The sequence below is a fragment of the Anser brachyrhynchus genome (genome assembly GCF_964034855.1).
Source record: "Anser brachyrhynchus genome assembly, chromosome: 3".
Lineage (NCBI taxonomy): Eukaryota > Metazoa > Chordata > Aves > Anseriformes > Anatidae > Anser > Anser brachyrhynchus.
Genome location: NC_137696.1, coordinates 81,600,865 through 81,623,225, shown reverse-complemented (window position 1 = coordinate 81,623,225; position 22,361 = coordinate 81,600,865). Strand labels below are relative to the sequence as shown.

Here is a 22,361-nt window from a genome sequence, read left to right as displayed (position 1 = left end):
TATTTGAGTGGATTCAGACATCCTTCTTAAATGGGGTAGCAGTATATTTTCTGTGTCCCTTTATGTTTTGATAAACTTAATTCAAAGAACACTTAGGGCTCACAGGTATCAAACTAAGTGATTTAAGTGATCAAAGTGATTTTTTCCATGTACCCTCCCAAGTCTGAGAAATAGACTCATTAATTAAAATTAATTCCTGAAAAAATGTCTTCTGCAGGACAGTCCTTAATTTAAAAATGTAGAAAAACAGACAATAATTGCGTATTGGTAGCTATATTTTAAACCAAAAAAAATCTTCACATAATAAATACATCTTATGCACATTAACTTCAAATTTACTTCAGAAAGCTATTTACAATATAAATAATTATAAATGGGAACACTGCAAGATATTGTTGACATAGCTAAATTGTGTTTCCTACATTACATTCCAAAGGAAAACTTCAAATTACAGATGTTATGCTACAATGTCACTGGACCCAATACATTGCAAGGCATGGTATTTAAAATGCTGGCAATCTTTGTCTTTTTTTTTCCCATAAATATAACCCATTGGTTTAAAGCAAACATGAAATGCTTCAGTATGTCTCAAGTGCTTTCTTTTTTCTTTTTTTTTTCTTTTTATAGATTAGCATATTTTATTAATTGAAATATTTACCTTGGGAAAAAGTTGCAGTGCATTAAAAGATCTTTTCCTAATAGACTCTATTTCCTTAGAAATGCAAAGGGGCCGATGTTTCATAATGTGTGAGCAAGACGATTTCTTGCATTTTCAAACTTGCCACTGTATTGGTATATGGAAAAAAAAAATCACATGCAGTCCAAATTGCAATAAATAGAAATGTTTAAAAACTGTATTTTGAATCCTAAAAACAACAGGAAATCTTGAGAATTCCATGTGAGAGGGGAGTTAAATAGTGAATACAACCAGACAAAAAGCTTTGTTTCTGCTTGTATTTGATCTTTCTTTTCAAATACAGCTTCATAGATGGAGTCATAAATTACCTCTTTTCAGAAAGAGATGTATTCCTAGCAACTTAGAGCCAGATTTATCCACAGGACTCTTGTACACATAAGCTAAATGCCACAGTGAAGTTTAACCTCACATAATCTTTTTCATTAATAAATGTTCTAAGGAAATGTGAAATGGAGTCATACTAGTGCTCTTACTGTTCCAAGCAGAAGACTATTTAATTTTTTTTCTTTAGAAAAACAACTTTGTAAAAACACTTTGCTAAACCCTCATCTACAACTCTAGCAGGCTTTACTAGCACCACACCATTGGGTTACAGAAAAAAAAATGTTTTTTTTATTTGTTTTAGATTTGGGGGCTGGGGATGGTGGTGGTGGTGCTGCTGTCATTGTGGTTTGCGGGTTTTTTTTGTTTGTTTGATTTTTTTTCAGTGCACACAGCCAGAATATTTAACCATCTGTATTACCTGCAAATAAAATAAAATAGGTTCTCATCCACACTGTGGAGCTATCTGGAGATAATCCAATATACATACAGAAAAGCATGTTCATCCACCATTGTTCCTGATAACAAAGCCTGTATTGCCTTTAGCCCTTTAGGTGTTTTAAGTAAATTTGCTACTCATGGAAATGACAGAGCCTGAATCCATTTGCTGACAACTACAGCAACCTTAAAATAAGACATAGCTAGGCCTAATCCTGGGACCACATTCTATAATCCCCCTAACACAGAGCTTTGTATGCAGAAGGTCTGAAACCAAAGTGTACACCATAGTTTTGTTCCTTGACTGAAAGGCTAATTAGCCTTCCCAACAGCAAGACTGATTTTCTGGAGTGACTTTGCCTTTTCCAAAAATACTGTATGACCCAACTCATTCAGGATGTTCACATAGCTGAACATATGGTGGTTAACATACTTAGGGACATTAATGAATAAATGTTGCAAGTGCAGAGATAAAAATGAGATTCAGATAAGAGTGATTAAAAGAGTTTGAAAGAGCAGAGTTTCACTGTGTAACCTGTGGCAGTATTGCGGACACTTCAACAAAGCCATATAAAGCTTAAGAAATACTTCCGAGTTTCTTCTGTGCAGAGATGCACTCATTTTTCCAAAGCATGTATAGTCTCTATTACAGAAACATGGCCATTACAGCTATTATCTTTCATAGTTTCCATATTCACATCTTGAGATTCAAAAACAAAACACAGACAAAAACAAAACAAAACAAAACAAAACAAAATAAAAACCAACCCCAAACCTGTTGCTACTTAACAAGAAGTCAGATTTTTTTTTACCTTTACATCTATTAAGTAGTACCTTACTCCACAAATATTCCCATTTGAGTCAATGGGAGAAATTGCTGAGTAAGGTTCTTCTTCTAACTAAAGAATTGCTGCGCAGATTTGTCCAAAACTGCAAACTCCGTGCCTCTGGGGTGCAATTTTTTATAAAAAAGAGAGAGGTTTTTTGCCTCTTTAAGTAAAAGAGAAACACCAATATCATAATGCACCATCCACTGATGCCAACAAGAAATTATTTGAAAGATTTGTGGTCACTCTGTAGTTGGAGTAGCTAGAAAATATTAATTTGGTGTTAATAGCAAAACATTATTATGTTAGAGAAACAATGCAACACATCAATTTATATTGTTCTTGTACCAATTCACAATTTACATACCTGCTTAAAGCTAACCTTTAGCTAATATGATACACTTGAAATGTATTTGGTACAAATGTCTTGCATTTTTCAATTTTCCAAAATATTTGATCCACAAAAGCAAGGGAAAAAAAAAAAAAAAAAAAAGAGAAGACTATATCCTTGAAGGATACTAAATGAAAATTTGAATTAAATAAACATGCAGTTGAAAAAATAAGCTTTATATCATATTGAAAAGTACATGTTATATGAGCTGCGGTGATATTATATGCTATAATTAAGATTGCAAACTTGCGTTCATGTAGCATGTAGCATGCAGAGCCTATGTTTACAATATTCAATGTTTTCTGTCAGTTAGGAAGAAATTCCTGGCTACTTAAAGAAGCAGGATGGCAAATTAGCTAACAAAAGGCATCTATCTCCAGGAGACCCTACTGAAGTGATAAGGAGCAACAATTACTGAAATCCCAGGAGGAAAATGGGTATCAGCCTTTGCTTGTAGCACAACATGGCTGCATGAATAGACCCTTACACCTCTCTGCTGATATATCAGGTACCCTGTATATTACAGTGCATTTTGTTAATTTCTTACTGGTGTGAACTGGGACTGTTAAAATAGGATAAATAACAACAATTTGGAAAGTTTTATTTTGAACTTAAGGTAAATAACAACAGGGATTTTTTACTGCATAGCACACTAGCTTTTTTCCTAGATGAAATTGTATAGAATACAAGCATCCTATACTGTGCCTGTCTGCTTTATAAGTGTGTTTTTACAAAGTGTCTGTCAGGATGCGAATATAGCTGTGCCCAAACTGTCCTCTCCTCACTACTTGTGGACATCAGATCAGAGCCAGGGTGTTCCAGCTGCTCTGCAGAACCCTTCATATTAAAAGTCTGGTAAAAAGAGCACTTGGTGATCCCAAGTGCTTGGTGATAAACGTGAGTGCTGACAAAATTCCATTCTTCCAAACATTTTAGGAAACTCCTCTCTTATACAAAATAATATTGACACTTAGACTTATTTTTATATGTACTAGTAGGGATAATATGATACCATGTACCTCTACTCTAATTTGCTTTGCAAATTGTATTTTAATACTGTACAATGAAATTCCAAATACAAGTTTATCCATATTATTCATAGGAATAAGTGAAATAAATATGTGTCCAGAACTAGATTTATCAAAAATACTTTGTCATTCCTATGCTTTAGGAATATATACAATTGTTGGGCTGAAAGGAGTCCATTTTGGTCCATTCCTTCCTCTGAGTTAACAGTTGTCAATGTTTTTCTTCCCCTCATTTATTTTCCTTGTTTTTATCTTAAAACAAACAAACAAACAAAAATCCCTAGCTGCTTCTCTTTATGACCTTTGTTATTCATTTGGCAGTTAGTCAAATATACTTCTTGCCAAATCATTTTGTTCTCATTCTGTCTTGGCTGACATTCAATGCCCTGTCTCTCATTTCTGTCGCTAGTTCAAATAGTTTTAGACCATTATTTATCTCTCCTCCGTGCAGAGCTTGGTGCACACCAGTGACATTCCCCCTTACTTTTCTCCCTTACAAAGATGACAGACCCAGTTTATTTAAAGTTTTTATTAGATCTTTCAGTCTCTTTATCTTTTTGCTGAGCTCTGCTCCACCTTTTCTATTATGAGCTTTAGATAATAAAGACCAGACTGTGTTGCTCTTCCTTGTGTTCAATGTACATTTCACCAGGAGTGATCACACTACAGTCAACAGAGATTGCTTATGGAGTAAGGTACTACTCAATTCAAGATTCACAATCTGCCTTGGAGTGATCAGAACTATGCACAATATTCCAAGTTCAGAGAGGTAATTTCCTCTACTTTCAAGTACATCCCTACTTACGTGGTTTATAATGTTATTATTTAGCTTTTGCTTCTGATTAGTTTTATTTGAAAATAGATATTTTTAACCCACCCGTAGCATGCTGGTTTATATTTAGTCCCACTGATGACTCAATCCCATATGCTGAAATTCTTAATGTTACAAATGAAACTAGACTTATTGCTAATTTCATTTTAGTAACCTCCTCAAGTCCCCTTACCTCCCTTTGGTATAATAAGGAGTGGTGGTCCTGCTCCTGTTGCAGTCAACCTTGAGACATCACATAAATGCTATACAAAGAAGGACAGGTATAGTAACTGTGCCTACAAACACCCTATTTTACTTTTTTAGCACGTTTTTAATTGAATATTTTCCAAACAATTAGTGACTCTTTTTTCATGAGATTATTAAAAATTGCAAAAAGTTTCTCTGCCTCTTTTTATGTCTTCTATGAGTCTAGGACAGGCCACAATAATATCAACTTTTTTAATGCAGCTGAATTTCTTGGAACCCTGATTTCCCTCAGTATAGTTTATGTACATATTACTGATTTTGATATTCCTAATATGTTCTGATATCCACTAAATTTTCTGCTGCAAGAAAGAAAAGAATGCATATTCCTTTTTCAAAGTCATACTGATTACTTCACTGTATGTCAGAGTTCTTACAATCTTCTATGTTTTCTTAATTTACTCCAAAATTTTATCAAAATTAGGATGAACCACCATACAGTTTTTGTCTATCCTTGCCAAATTCTTACACTGACATGGTTACTTTTTTTTTTAACAGAAAAAAAAAAATCTGATTCTATTGAGTTTCTTCTGTGTTTCAAAGTAATTCTTAATTATGTGGTCATTTATAACCACTGTTCTTTATATTGTAATTATTAGTAAATGGCATACATAGCCACAGGGTTAAACGTTTTTATCTTGGACCACTCCTAATTCACGCTGTTTCTCCCAGTGATTTTCTTCCATTTCATTCCACTTCCCTCCTTGTGCAACCTTTCTAATATATGAGGACAATCTCTCATGTCTCTATCAAGACAACCAAGACCTATGCATTTCTCAAAACAACACCAAGAAAGGCTCTCTTTCTTTTAAATACAGTAGAAGTAAATATTTGATCACGCTAATCATAAGGATACTGCTTATTTGATTCCTTTCAGATCAAGTGTATGCAATAGCTGCGCATGTGGGTACACATGGAAATAACACATCTGAGGAGTTCTTTCTTCCCTTTCTGATTTTGTATTTGTTAGCCATAGATGCTTTATACCATGGAGTAGCATAACACACTTGGCCTTTAGAGAATAAAAAGATCACCAGAAGTACACATTTTGATGTGTATTTCAAAGGAACACCTTCCAACTTCCTGTGTTAAGAATGCATAGCAGTTTTGTTGTCTGGGACCTATGGGTTCCATGCATTTCACAAGGTCTGCCCTTGGCAGTGTTTCCAAACAACCACCTCTTACAGAGTGTGCATAAATTGCTCTGCTAGCCTGCCCAAGTGCTCCCTACCTAGATGTTTTCCATCCTTTTCACCTCACCAACTTTGAGTTTAGCTCCATTCCCTCTAATCCTGCATGCCAGTGCATTTTTATTTTTTAAAAGTAATGTTTGTTAACTTTACATATACCCCCCAAACCTTAGGTTATTCTCTAGTGCACTGTGGTATATCAAATGCTGGTAACGACAAGGGCATGAAAACATATAATATCTTCCAATTAGGTCTCAAAGGTTATTTTTTAAAGCACAAAAGTTTTTAGAAAAAAAGTGTCAGCTTCCATTGGTTATTATAACAGATGTCCCCTTGTGTCCTTGTGCTGGATCTTGCTGCATCCTTAAGTGAGAAGTCACATCAAAGTGTGATCCATTACAGCCTAATGAATAGTTTCTAATGGTTTCAGAGTCATATAGATGCTCCAGGGCATATCCAGTTAATGTGTAAGCATGTTTATCAAAGTACTGCCTGTGGGAGCTGTAATAATTTGGAGATGCTGCTGGGTGGTCCCCTGGGGTTTGATGAGGGGACATGTCTGAATGCAGGTAGTCTTTAGCTAGTACCAAACTAGATTTTGATATTCGGTCAGAACTGGGGCTGCTTATCCTAGACAGTGTTGTGGGGCTGTTGTCATAGTCATTTTCATGTGGGCTCATAATCTTTCCATCTCGTTGCTGGATGTGTTCACAGGGAGGAGTGTTGGCAACTGCTGGGACACGGCAGACATCACCTGCCAGCTGCTGCTGAGGGTAGTTTGCAAAACAGATAGCGTGCTTCTTCCCTGTGCCATTAATGGAGACCAGTGGATCAGGGGTCGTTTTCCGTAGCTGTAGTCTATTTTCTTCCTCTTTAATCATTTGCTGTGTAGCTCTTATTAGAGTTTCAATTTTGCTGGGCTCATGCGGGCTGTTCTGATACTGCTCAGTGCGATATCGGTCACCTGATTCACTGGCAGAGCCAGGATCAGGCGAGCTAACGACACTGTCCTCATCCCAGTGTCCTCTTCCTAGGAAAGAGAAAGGGGACAAGCATTGAGGTCAAATGAGGCAAGCAATCTTAAAGAACAAGTACTCTGAACCTTATTTTGCAGACAGAAAACCAAGAAATAGGCAAATGACTCAACAAAGCCACCAGAAATGACTTTGGTAGAGCCCTTGCTTTTCAGTGACAGCCTCTAGTTTCCAGTATCTTTCTGCACACAGAACAAGTAACACTGTTGAAAATACACAAAAAAAGCAATCTAAGCACCTAAACACAGACATCTAGTGCCATGTGAGATACTCTAGGGTAACCACACATCTGCATAGGCCCAGCAGGTATGGTATAGACTCTACAGGAGCTCCGTATCTTTCAGAGCAGCTAGTGGCCAGGCAGGATACCTTATGGCATGTTGAAGTGCACTTTACACCAATGTTCAGGCCCCTGACCCATCACTAGATCTTTGCATCAACATCCTTGCATCGAGTCCTAGGACCACGGTGAAAACTCAAATCTCAAGGAACGTAGTGTGAATCATTTAAATGTCTCTTCTTAGTCCTTTCCAGGAGCTAAATCATAGAGAAAGCACTGTGGCATAGTTTCTGGTCCTGTAGTGACTTTACACAAGCTACATGACACTAAACAAGCAGAAGCAGTAAAAGAGTTAACCTTCCTAAGAAGCATAAGAACACCACTGTTAGACAGGTTTGCTGGAAAAATGTGATGTCCTTTCCCAATGCAGAGATATTTGCTGTATAAAACTATGAGAACAGGAAAATATGACTGTTCTTACCTCTCATTAAATAATAAGGCCCATAGACATATCAGAGAAGGTGTTCAGCTTGCATGTAGCTGAAAGGACAGAATCAGACCTGTCAATCCTCGCTAGGAAGAAACTGAGCGACCCCATACATGAACAGCCAACTAAGGAGACACTATAATAAAAGGCTTGATAAAGGATTTGCTAAGATACGTGCCCACAGGAGGGCATGTGTTGGACTTGCTTAAATTACTCAGCAATGCCTTTGCCTTAGCACATACAAAGTCCACTCTAGGGACGGTGCCCATGGGATTGGTTGATAAGACTGCTCAAAGGAAAACCATTTTCAGATTCACACAAGTTGCTCCCCTGCTATATGGGGTCATCAGCAGCTCCACACCATGTGCTCTGTATGTCTCACTGCATAAACAATATCCACAGTGCACCAGACTTCCCAAGGGTGACCAGAAATGCATGGACTCATAGGCAACATCCAGGGCCTCCCATAGTGGTCAAACAAGCGTCATTGTAAGGCGATCAGAAGCCAGAACTACCAGAAGATACACTGAAAGAACAGAAAAGGAAGAAAAGCACCCTCTACCTAAAGAAACTGCTCTGACAGCAAAGTTCACATACAATTGTCAAAAAGGGTTTCATTTGTTAAAGGTTTGAACTGCATAAAGCAAATTGAAATGGCACATTTCCAAGGGAAACTCAGGTGTTCCTCTTCTGAACTGAGACTAATGTGTCAGGTTTTACCCAAAGCTACATGCAGTCTGAAGGCCCACTGAAACAACACATAAGACTTGATACAATAAGAAAAAAAAAATCACAACACCTGGAATTACAGCAAAGCCAAGGAACAAACAAAAGTCAAAATTCTATTATCCACTTGCATTGATTAACCTTAATAGAATTATAGAATAAATATTTAACACCATTACATTTTTATCTGTATGATATTCCTTTAAGAAAAAAAATCACTAGATAAACACAAATATGAAAGAACAGAACAGACGGAACGGACACAAGGAAGGAGGTGTGTTTTAACAGGAAAAGTGAGGAACAGTATTGATCAACAAAACTAAGGGCTCACTCTCTTTCATCGTTTGTCCTCCATTTCCTAGAACTTGCTATTCTTGATCTCCAAAAGCCTCGTTCTGCAAACCAATAGAACTGTGCTAATTTAATTATCTCTTATGAGTTCTTTAGATATAACCTATGTTTGGCAGATTATTGACAGATTATTTTACTAGAAAAACATTACTTTATGTTACATCTACCCTTATAAACTTTAGCTCTGATTTTGGGGTCAGCTGCAGTCTTTCAACTCTCAGCCTACCCTTTAAATCTTAGCATCTTTGGATTTATCCAAACACATGATCAGTTTTTACAAATGCATTTTTGATCAGTTTCAGCCTCTGAATCTGTGCTAATGCACTGAGGGTGCAACGGGCTAGACACCAAGCAAGGCTTCAGGCTTGGTGCTGAAAGGATGGAGAGACTCAAATCAACTAAGAATTACAGGTGGGGATATATGTCTGAAAACAAGAGCAAATGTTAATTTGAATTGCCAATTTTGAGTAAGAAGCAGCAAATCTTACTGAATCTAGTAATAAGCAGCGTATACACACGAAGACATAAAAACATAGGTTGGGCGTAGTTATCGCTAATTTTGTGCTAAATATATTCTATCCAACGTAGCTTGATTTTAAGGTGCAAAAGTAATGCTCTTCTATCAAGTGTATCATTTCGTTCATATTTTTAAGACTATCCTTTAGATCTCACCAACCAGGCATTCCCACCTAAATTTCACAGATTAAAAAACATGCAGCAAATTATATTTTGCTGTATGTAAACCAGCCTGCTAACTTGAATTGGAACTATTCCTCATTTCCATACACATGATCTCTCAGACAAGAACATGCATCTTTTCCTTTGTCTCACATAGAGACGTGTGCTTATGGCATGACTTTGAAATTGTTGCTTTATCTGAGACGGTGCCACTTCTGCAAATCCCATTATCTCTTACCATGAATCCTGTGCACTGAAGTTATGTGGGGCATACTGTTTTCATACGCTTCTCTGCTTTCGGGGGATGACTTAGTCAGGGGCAAGGCTGACCGAGAGCCCCACCAGCCTTCCCTCCCAGCCTGTGGCGTGCCAAGGAAGTATCTGCCAGCTTCACATCTGCCTCCTTCACAGGCCTGAGTATGGAAATGTCTGTCATCACCCAGCCTGGAGTGGTCGAGTGCAAAACCATAGCAGAGAGCACTGCGGTCCGAATACTGTCTGTAGGCACAGGAGACATCATGGTGCTGGGAGCTCGATCTGTCCGCGGGCTCCAGCAGCTGGGGAGAAGCCGTATCAGTTAGGGGGCTTCCACCCCACTGGCTTTCATGGTCAGATTCAGATCTCTCAGTGTGAAATCCAGAATACTGCAAAACAAAAGAAGTAGAGAAATTACTAGGCCTGGATGAAATCTGCAAGTAACTGCACTGAAAAGACAGATTATGCATGTGACAGGGCGTTTTCCATGAGCATGCCCACACATCTGCACCTTCTGATTAGACTCCTCATCCTTTCCTGTATAACACCCTGTAATGAGCTCACAGATGACAGGACAGACCTCGTGAAAGTCTAAAACATCCCATGTCAACCCTTAATAGCCGTCTCCTTTATGATGTGTGATATTAGGATCACCAACATAAATGTTGCAATTCAATATTTTTTTAATATGTCCAGGTTTTTCTTATTGCTTTGAAAGCCAGTGCTTATGTTCAGCAATGGTGCTGCAAGGCTCCTCCACAAAATGCTTTTAAAATAACACCACTCCCAGAGCATTCTCTCATGTCAAATTGAAACTGAGTGTGTTTGCAAGTTATTTTTTCAATGGTGCCATCTCTTTTCCACGTTTTTCTTCCTTACCTGGGGTATCTTGGAACTTTTTTCCACCTATTGTTAGGGAAAAGAAAGCTTCCCATAGATACTGAGACTCCCAACACTACTACAGAGTAAAGTCCCAAAGTGATAGTAGATCAGTAGGAAGCTAAAAATCACAGATCTGTTTCAATGTGGGAACAAGAAAAATCAAGCAACTATTTGCCAGAAAAGGAAACAGTTAGCCAAATCAGGCAGAGGGCATTTTGGCACCCTCACTTAAGCAGAGCCCTCCCAACACAGAAGAAGAAGTTAGCAGGCAGTTGGAAAAGTAAACAGAATAGGAGCATGAACATTTGTTTTGACAGAAGTAAGGGTTAAGTACAATTTCACAAATTTCTAAATATTCTTGATGAATGTCTTAAATTTTTGGATACCTTCTGGAAAAAAAAAAAAGAGAGAGAGAAAAAAAGCAGCTTATTAAACCTCCTAGGATTTAGCTATCTCGGTTTTTAATCTTTTTATTTATTGGAACTGTCAAATTTCATGGAACATCTTTAAATCAATTTCACCCATGATTATGGAGTGGGATGAGACCAAAGCTGTACATGCTCACCTCTTCAGTACTGCATACTCATGTCACAAATCAATGTATTACAGCATGAGACTTTGGAATTCTCCCATTCCATCACTCACCTTCCAGATGCCCACTCTGCTTTCTTTTTAATAGGCATTAGGCCTCTCTCCTAAAAACATAAGTTTACCTTCCTTTTCATTAGATTGAGTTGCTATGAAACTCCTCATTATCAGCCAGGATCAAGGTTTTATGCACTTACCACTCAAAAGTACTGACCAGATGTTTGACTTACAGAAACCTAAACCATCTGTGCAACATCAGTAGTGGAACTACTTCGGTTTTGGCATTTAATTGGGTATTTCTTCAGATTCCAGTTCGTATTTGTGAATACTGTTTGTTAACAAGATAGGCTATTTAAAGGCAAGAAAGAAAGGGCTGTGGCTTTGAAGAGCTCAATTATATTTTGTTATTAGTTGACAGAAGAATACCTGTAGGCAGAAAGCCTACTGGTAGATACGGAGGAGGCCAGCAAGCTAGTACCACCATATTGATTGCAAAGTTTTAATAATGAAAGAATAAATCTGATTGTGGATGGAGGTAAGATAGTTACATAGCCATGAAAGAGCTCTTTTAAATGCCAGTAACTCAACATAAGTTAACTAGGAACATTATTCAGCCATCATAATGTTTTCTGACCTATTAGGACATCGAACTCTTTTATTACCCTTTCAGATCCAACGTCTTCAGACTGCTTAGTCACAAAGAAATCTTTATAAATACTGAACTGATTTTTTTGAAAAAATATATAGGTAAAATGAAGTTTAAAATTAAAAAAAAATAGAAATGATTAACAACATTTTAACTCTTAAATTTTAGTTAATATGTAAATTCACAAAACAAAAAAAACTATTTTTGTACCTGTTTTTATTTTTAGAATTACTTTTAGCAAACTTTTTGGATTTGGATTTGATTTCTATAAACTATATATATTTTTTTTTTATTTAAAAACTTAAAACAGAAACGTAATGTATGCATAAATCTAAGTATAAAAATGTTCAAGTTGATTTGTTTTTTTATTAACAGCAAAACTAAGAATATGTACTTCTTTCATGAGGACAAAGAAAATTATTTTTGAATAATTTTATTATGAATATTTAATTTTGTTTACAATTTATGATGGTAATAAATGCCAATGATTCTTTCAAACTGAAAATTCTGAAGTTCATTTGGTTCTTATAAGTATTATTCTACCAGTTCTCTGTTTCTAAGGATACATGAGGGTCCAACTTATCTTCCTTTGAGGGGAATTTCCTCATTTAACTGAAAAATTACACTTTTTTTTTTTAATCTTGAAGTTAACCACAAAGGATTTAATTGCACAAGCCTTTCCAAGAATGGGAAAACAGTTCAAAGTGTACATGCCCAGTGTGTCAGAAATGCACCATGTAATGTCATATAACCATGTAGTCAAGACCAACAATACTTCATGCATATTCTTTCTACTTGATGTAAATGATGATTATTTGAGATCTGACCCGTAGCAGCTGCTAGGCCATGGACAGAATTAAATTAACACAGTGAATTGTTTGTGGCCCACATTGTCTATCAATGTTTGATATGACTGCTTATTCTTAAGGTAGAACATAAGCAGACATAGGCCAAAAATATGTCTAATTCCCTTTAAAATTAATCACATCTCAATTTGGCACCATCAAGATGCCTCTACTGCTGCAGTCCTACGACTGTCTCTTCTGGGAATCTGATGTTGACAGGTGGAGACTCCAAATACGGACATGCATGACAAGATGACGGGGGGAGAAATGAAAGGATGATCAAAGATACTACTTTGCTGACATGGGAGTGGAAACATTATCTCTCAAGTCAAAATTAGGCTCCCATATGTCAAGTGATGAAAGACCATAGAAAACAGAATTTGATTTAATGAAAATTCTGGCCAATTAAAATTAGTGAAAGAGTATTTTGTTTTGGTTTTTTTTTTTTTTTTTTTAATCCCAATCCTACCTCACCAGAAATGTTTTCCTTCCTGCTAATTTTTGCCTTCAGGTAGAATGTATTGTCTTTGTTTTTGACAAAGTTTAACCAACAGACTGAACTTAAACATGATGATGTTCTTCAGACAGGCAACATCTGAAATCACTTCAGGTGGTTTCTGAATCATCTTCTAGCATAAAGAACAAAAATAAATGAATTAAGTGGTCCTCCAGCTGGTCCTGGAGTCTGAAATAGCACCTCAAGATACTAGAAATATTTTCCAAAGTGTTAATTCATTGTACCATTGCAGTGAGAGCACACTGGCAGGATTAGCACTGACACAGAAAGGAGCTATTAGCCATCGATAATGCTCCTTTTACTCCAAGAAAAACTTCAGAAAGAAAATAGGAAAGTATTAATTCCATGCTAATAAAAGCTTGCTTTAAGGGAGCCAATGAAAGTGTATTAAGCCAGAAGACAATTGTAGTATTTCTTGGGTGATTTTCTTCTGCCTGACCTCTCATTCCTACAGGTGTCTGACTGGCCTGACCACTCATCCTGTCATACACAGCAACAGCAGCCTGTTCCACACACACTGCCAGATGTTCAAACAATAGACGTTATAGTTATCTAATTTTCTGGCAGCCTACTCAGGTTTTTATCATTAGAAACATTAAATATATAGCGAAACCCTCTCAGAGTTCCCTTTTCCATGAAAAACTTTCACTACAACAGCATTAGCAGCTTTCCTCTTGATTTGTGTCTTAACCATGAGAAAAAACATCACAGATGCAGGCAGCATTGTACTAAGAACATATGCATGCTTTTAAATCACTTTTATCTTACTTTTTACTAATGTAATCCTGAAATGTAAAATATGTTCTTTTTGCATTCACTGTTATAGGCAGAACAGATGGTGAAAGGCTTAGATTAAAGTAATACAGCATGTCCATTAAAATAACCCCCACTGCTGGTGACTCTTCACCAGATCAGGAGTTATGTTTACTATAAAAAGAAGGTTTTGCTTTGCTTTTGAATACACTGGAAGTTGCCAAAGCTTTAGGCTACAGGAAGAAATGGTAAACAAAAGAAAGGCTGACTAGAATTCAGTCTGACTGATATCTTTACCCCATTCTTTAAAATAGTAGAGGATATGTCCAAACAGAGGTGGATTGCAGAATTAATCCAGGTTATTTGTTTAAAGTAGCTATATGTTCAATTTACCTCCAGTATCAGTAGTGTGGTAGGTTAGTAATTATACACTGCTGGAGAAGGCTATTACTCTCCAAAAATTGTGCATGCCGTAACACACACACCAAAGCCTGGATCCAACAGCAACTCGGTACATCCTTAGTTGTATGTATGCATTCATTATATATATCTATATTAAGTATACACATGTATTAAGTATATGTAAATATATATTCTTTATACAAGAATAGGATGAGAAATGAAACAATAAAAGTTTATCCAGACTGACCATAAAAAATTTTCATTAGAGGCAGACAACAGACAATTTTAAATATTTTCTTCAAACAATCATCATTAATGGGAGATTAAACTCCAAAGCAGTTGTTCAGATGATCACAATTAAAATGTTTTTCCAATCTTGTTGCTATTTCCTGTGTACAGAATAAATGAGGTCCAGGGCTAGATTTTTGGAACACAAAATAAATGAGGTCCAGGGCTAGATTTTGGGAGCCCCTCGCAATGATTATTATCCTAGGGGAAGACTGCAGACATCTTTTGACCAACTCACAATTTCCTTTTTATGTGTATCTCTATCAAGTTCTCTCTCCTACTTTTTCATCTTCTCTTTCAGCTCTCTTCCTCTCTAGAAGAGGAAGTGCTCTTCTTCCTAGAAGAGCACTGTTCAACGTGCTCTGGTAAATTCTAGAGCTCTGTCATGAATTTTGTGTTGCATTTCTCTCTGCTCACCCTTTTCCTGCTTGGGACAGGTTTCACAGAACCCACAAGCCCACTGTGCTAAGGTTAGTTGGTGTTAATCAGATGCTGATAAGTGCCTCCAATTTAATGAACTCAATAAAAGAGTCTACAAGCACCATATTGCATTATGTCTGTTTTTGCATTAGGTTTGAGGACAAAAAAAAATAACATTGTGTTAGGTGACCAAAACACCCCCCTTTTGCCCTAGTGGTGAATGTTCAACTGAAATTTATTAATGTGATTTTCTTACAGTTCACATCTCATGTAGCTATCCTAGGGGTACACAGCTGGCAAGGGAGTGGATTCTCAGTCATCACCCAATAAGGCATATAATTCCCTTTTCTCATCAAGAGTGGAGAAGCAAAGTAAATGCTAAGAGGAAAAAATATACATATAAAAAAAAAAAATCTAAAATCTTTTAGGTGACCTTAAATTTGACAAATACCTTTGCTCACTGCTGTTGTTTTACTAATGAATTTCCTGCTTCCTTCCTCCACCAAAAACCAGGGTCCTTTTTATGACAAAACCCATGCTCTCTCTTTCCAGCCATGCCTTTTGAGTCGCACTTTAATTCTCCAGAACTGACTGGCAAATTATGTAGGCTGGAGACTGAGGGACACAGGCCATACCACCTGCTGTATGTTCTTTATAACAGCTTTTCTTAGTCTTTCAACAGTTTATTCAGTGGTTGAGAAGGATGAGAGGGATGCAAAGCCAAGCTGCCAGCGTTGCTTGTGGTGATGTGCTACAATGAACGGTATGACCATTTTTCAAGATACTGGCAACTAGCACTGTTGCTTCTTTATGAATGACGAAATCTGTGACTTTACTACCAGGCAGCTGGTAATGAGGATGCAAAATGTCACTGGAAACTAAACAACCTCAGCTCTCAGACCGCAGTCCCTGATAAACCAACAGTCTCAACACTGCACTGCTCAATATTTTTGTTCATATTTCACTGTTCAATATTTTTTTTTCTGGTGGCAGAGAGAATGAAAGGGTACTGATGAAAGTTACACTTTCAGAAAGCTAATCGGATTGGGAGGGTGACAGGTCTTCAGTTGGGATTGTCCTGCTAGCAAAGGAGGACTTCTGAAAGGACCATACAAAGGGAAACAAAGAGCAATTTCAATAAATCAAAGACAGTCATCTTAAAAATATAATTTAGAATTAATTGTAGGTACCTTTCCTGATTCTTTAAAGCAGTTTTATTACAATTGGTTTATTCAAGTGTATTCAAGAAAGGCTATTCTTTAATAACCCATAGAAACATGTGTGAACAAATGCTAAAATGACAATAGTTGTAACAATCTCTGGTAAATTTAGGATCTAAAAATTAAGCATCTGAGTTCCTGTCTAGGTGCTCAGTTAAATATTTCCTGTATCAAAAGCAGATGACATTCATCTCAAACTCTTATCCTTGGTACTTTTGAGGAAAGCAAGGAAATGATGTAGACACATGGGCTGACATTGTAAACTCAAAAGACGTCAGTTTAGAATAGAGAAACTGCTATCCTCGAGGTCATTATTGGATCAACATTGACCTGGATGCTTTTAAAATATATAGCTCCCCAATGTTACATCATGAATGTATACATTTATACCCATTGTGTAGTGGAATGAGGGCTCTGTAAGACCTATGTTATTTTTTAGCAAGCATAATGGTTAGTTCAACAGATTGGATTTATTTGAGCTAAACAGCTGACAACGTAAGTATGCAAATGCTGTGGCACTGTCTGCAAAAATCACTTGCATAGATGTGTTCAGGAAGCTGCAAGTTAGAGACCCACTTGAATCTGGTCCATTCTACAAGCAGGGGCATGTTCCTAAAACATGAGGCCTTAAAATGAAATCTGGGAAATTAAAGTCTGCTGATACCAATGGCCTACCAGAGCTTTCTCCCTTTCAAAGCTTCGTACACAGAAAAGCTGCCTTGTTACAATTCAGCCAGCCAGCTTGCTGCTTTCCCTCCTCAAAATTCACTCCTTTGGACTAGCATTCAGTGTTGAACTGCTGTCAAACATCTGGCAACTTTCTAGATATGTTGGAATTATCAAAGAGTAAGTAAGATAAACCAAGTTTTCTCAAATGGCAAAACTCACAGTCCTCACAAACCAAGTATTTCAAAAGCAACATTTTCACTTGTCCTTCTGTCCACTCCTCATTAACTCTGAGCCCTGTGCTGTTACTGTTGTTGATGATGATTTATTATGCATGCTGAAACATAACTGTTTCCAGCTTTTTAGAAACAGTTTAAAGAAACATATTCCTGCCTCAACATCTTATAGCTTGTCATCCTTTATTCCCTTTGAGTAACATGTTCTTTGGACCATTCTAATTACTTGGGTAAAATAGCAGTCAAAATCAAGATATGCAAAAAGATTTAATTTTGTTTTCCAGAGACAACTACCTGTGGGTATGGTGATGTCCTTGATTTTGACTTTGTGCTCGAGAGGCGAGATTTGCTTGCCTTTCTATTATCCGTTATGGTCGGAGTTGAATTTGCGTATGAGAATGCCGGCTTGGTAGCTGTGACCTGATCCAAGGAGAGCTGTAGTCCTTTATATTCAGTATCCCTATATAAAAGGCAAAAGTGAAAAACAAACTCACTTCATATCTTAATGGGAAACATACCTTCCTTCTTAGTGGGAGGTGGAAATGAAAGATATTTTTAAGAAAAAAAAAAATCGTCCAGGACAAGCCAGTATACCACCCTAATGCATTTAAGTAGTATAGCTTACTAAACAATAGCACTATTTTTAAACTGAAAAAATACAATTTCTTTTTGCAGCCAACTGTTATCATCCTGATCTACTTTTTTTCAGTAATAAACTAGGATGGGAATTTCTAGGATGGAATTTTTGAGATTTTTATTACACTTCTGCATTGGTCACACAGCTAAGCAGTAAATAGGACACATTTTCCTTGAAACTCTTAACTGTGCTAGAAACGTACATGTTTACATGTGTGTGTGTTAGTGTACGTGTGGGGGTGCACATAACAGCCTGCAAATACAGACGGTTAAATACATTGAACATGTTTTTTAATGGGAAACAATTTCTAATTTTATATTTTTCATTATTTACATGGTTTCAGGCAATTGGTGGAAATCTGTGAATCTTTATTCTTCTATGCATCCTGTGAGTTATTATTCCTCTGTTTGAAGAGTCTCTTACACTGAAAGAGCTTTCCAGACAGAGAAAACAGTTAAATAAATAAAAATCTTGTAATTTAAATGGCCTGCCACACACTCACAAAATATCAGAGGTTTTCTATGAGGAGATAAATATAATGGCAGTTCATGAAGTTCTGTATTAGTTTCTTCAAACCTTCTAACGAATACTTAAAAGTAAGGAAAACTGGCACTATTCATGATGTCTTCCTAACCCATAACGAGGGCATATGTCTTGGACTGCACCCCTCGGCACACATCTGCGTGTCTGCTGGTACCCAGGGGAGTAAGAAACGAGCTCTCCAGCTTTCATGTAGTCATACGGAACCTATTCTGACAATGATTCATTTAAACAAAGCAGAGCAAGAGTTTCTCCCTCACCTACCTACCTGGAAGAAAAGAGGAAGGATTCATGGGTTTTCTCTTCCTTTGTGTTAATCAGGAGAGAAGGAAAGAATAATGCTTGACTTATGCAGTCAAAGAGGCAGCATATTCATTCACACATTACCCCATGCTCTGTTTGAACCTAAAGACTCATTCTCATCCTTAATGAATTATATTAATAGTAAATTATTCACTCAACTTTAGCAACAATATCTTGTTTTATAATCACATGTATATTGATGTAAGCCATGACGGTTTAACATTTTTTTTCAGAAAGGAACTGCACCACAAACTGAACATATCACAGTTTAGTACACTGAAATTTCAGATAAAAATCAGTGGCAGAAGGATAAATTTGGTAAATTACTGAAATAAATGACATAGGATTAATCATTGGACAACCATAGATAAACCTGCAGAATAGACAAATTAATTACTGACAATTCTACACTAACATTGGTTTGCATCTGATAAACAATAAACTTGTTGGTAGAACAGGCTTAGTTTTTTTGGCAATGCAGACGATTTGTATGTATTCATGTGCATATCACACATGAAAGCGAATCACTGGCATTAGAACTGTGCTGACTACACTGTTTCCAGTCCATAGTGGGTAGAGATTTGCTAAGCATAATTACTGTTTTGTAATTCAAATTTACTTCTTAATGAGGTCATTTCTTCAAATTTTGCCTTTAATTGAGGTAGGTCTCTGCTACAATATTTGGATTTCAAATATCCTCCCTGTAGTGAAAACATCTGAATATATGGATTTCCATTGGCCTGTTCAACAGGTAAGGCTTGTCCACATATTTCGAAACCACTAATCTTTCCCATGCTTACCCCCAGAGTTTTAACCCAGACAGCTTGGCTTGACTTGCAAAAGCATTTGTTTCCATAATGGCGCCCTTTCAAATTATCTTCATGTTACACAAAACATCAGAAACAAAGGATGTCAATTAATCTTCATATTTAACCACTACGGTAGCATAAGACCTTATCAATAGTCCTAAAAACTGTCAATCACACCATGATATACACATTTCCACTGACATATTGATTATAAGAAAATATGGAGGAAGGGTCCTGCCATCTCACTGTCAGGTGCAGAAGGTGTTACATCCAGAAATGAAAATGAATCAAAACTGAGGAGATAAATTGTTCACAACTTTAAGCAGATGAGGACATTCTGTTTTGCTTTTATAACCTACCAACTCTTTTGCCTTCCATTCTGCTGGAGAAGACATAGCTCTGCACCCCTGCCGTTACCCACTCATTTCTGGTGCATGCCACTTGGTAATTGCCTGCTGTTTTCTCCTGTCAGTGAAGTAGTCTTGAAAAATTAGAATAAACACCACCTCAGTATTCAGACCTCAGACTGTTACTCCAGCACAACTTGCCTGCTCTTAAGTCCTGTATAAGGGCTGAAATCTTAGAGACTACATTGTACAACAGTTCTAAGCCATGAGAATCTAAAAAACAGGTATGTCGGACCTGTCCAAAACCTTACATACTGTTATGTGTTACCTTTCTAAATTCTTGGTATGTCGAGGGTGAGGAGTCACCTTCCCAGAACACCACACATTAGAGTAAGCACCAAAAGCTAGTATTTGCAGCCAATTGCTGAGGACAAGAAGTTCTTGCTGCTGAATGTGAAGTTTCTGGTTAAAAAACACATCTGCACTCTCCTTTCAGATGAAACACCTGGACTTTTTGCATCACCAAGACATGATTCAATACCATCCCTAACCTAGCACAGCTACCCCTCAGAAGACCCAAGATAGATACCAGAACACCACTAACAACAGGCCAAGATAAATACCAGAAGTTTAAAAAAAAAAGGCAGCTAAGAAAACATGGAGGAAGGGTCCTGTGTTCTCAATGTCAGATGCAGGAGATGTTCCATCAAGAAATGAAAATGTTTGAGTATATCCATATGTACTATAAGGCAAAGGACTAGAGGAACCAGGACTCCTAGTGGTATACAAACTACAGATGGAAATTCTGACAACTTCCTGGAGGCATTTATAAAACTTCTGCCAACCATGGAACTGTAATCTCCAGATTCCTGTTCTCGGACACCTGAATCCTCTATCACACAGTCCTAGCAACACAGTAGTACGGCATTTCATGTTCTACATGTAATTCAAAAAAAGGTGGTGGGTACGAGCCCCTTCCTCCAAGGTCCTCACCTTCAGAATCCCACAGGGATCCATATAATCTACATCTATCTACATGAGACTGCTGAGAGAGAGAGTGATATGGCATGTGTTCAATTGCTAACAGTATGTTGCTGACAATCTACTATTTATCTCATTTTCTGATGCAACTATCATCACTATAAAACATCAGAATAACTACAGGAAATTAGCTCTTAAATGAAGAACAGATGGATCAAACTGAATCCAGACAAGACCAAAGTGATGCTTCTTTGCAAAGGGAAACACATTGAAGACCTCCACCTTTTCATGATAGGAAACAGCCATTCTTTCCACAGTTGGATGGAAATTCGAGGTCCTCTTTGACTCCTTAGCATATGCTTCCAAAAATGTATTATTTCTTCCCTATCTTGTCCCTTCCCCCCAGATGAGAATTGGGCCAGTATGGTCAATGTATCAAGCACCTACAAACTGGATTACCATGCTTCACTGCAAGTGAAAAGAAATCAAAAAGCGTAAAATCCACTTGCTACAATATACTGCTCCCCATTGTCTTCTCAGATGTAACTCCCAGAAGCATTTCTATTCTGTACCTTGTTGCTGGCTCTTCCACTGCCCTACATATAGCTCGATCCTAATTTTGAAAGTACTTGTTGATGTACTAGAGTTAACATCATGAAAAAATATGCGTCAATGTCTGTACCAACTGTACTTCTCTGCATTAAAGTATCTGAAAGTTGAGTACAAAGCATTCTTTACTAAAGGGACCTAGCTATATCAAGCTACATAGACAGAAATGGACAAAGGCTGAAGAAGAAAAGCATTTGGCAAAGGAAACCAATCTCTTTGCCCATGACTTGTGTGCCAGCTGGATCTGCAACACTTGTGTGAAGAGTTCTCACAAATCAGCGTTATAAGATGCTTTCTGCCTACTATAACTGCCAAAAAGTACAATGTGAAACATGGTGGCAAGTCTGTCTAACAAAATTTTGAGGAAGAGATAATGGCTGATTAACATGTAGACCAAAAAAAGAACAGTGAAAGAGTATCACAATACCACAGATCCCAAATTCCTGACAAACAAACAAAAAAAAAGCTTGCATAAATATGGCAATTGGGCCTGTGAATAGAACTCACCACGAAACTGAAAAAGTGAGACAGGTTTTTTTGTGTGTTTGTTTTTTATGTTGGAGGGGAAAAAATGAGGAAAGAGTGAGTCAGCTTTGCTAGAAATAGTGTTGGGAAGACTAGAATTAGTGACAAAGGCCCAAGACAAATTAATACTGTAGAGAAAAGCTGGGCTTTTCTGTGGTTGTGTTTGTTGGAGCAGTAGTTTGTTGGCTATTTGGGACTACCATAATCAAAATCTAAAAACTAAAGTGAGTTAAGATTAGAGAGTTATGGGTAAAAATAATTTTGAAGATATTAAGAATCTTGCTTAAAGACGGTATTGACTATGGAACAGAAGAGAACTTAAGCCCTGAAAAATGCTTTCAAATAGCAAAAGCAGCTGAACAGGATGTA

General features: G+C 37.1%; 1 protein-coding gene across 1 annotated transcript in view; it reads right to left on the bottom strand.

The window, feature by feature from the left end:
* Window positions 1–328: 328 nt before the first annotated feature.
* Window positions 329–22,361, bottom strand: part of SIM1 (SIM bHLH transcription factor 1) — a 51,267-nt gene continuing 29,234 nt past the window's right edge. The window contains exons 10-12 of the mRNA XM_080585944.1: window positions 17,536–17,701; window positions 9,762–10,167; window positions 329–6,997 (exon numbers count right to left, since the gene is read on the bottom strand). Of these exons, the coding sequence (XP_080442070.1) occupies window positions 6,267–6,997; window positions 9,762–10,167; window positions 17,536–17,701 (1,303 nt within the window). The 3' untranslated portion in view covers window positions 329–6,266. The remainder of the gene's footprint in view (window positions 6,998–9,761; window positions 10,168–17,535; window positions 17,702–22,361) is intronic.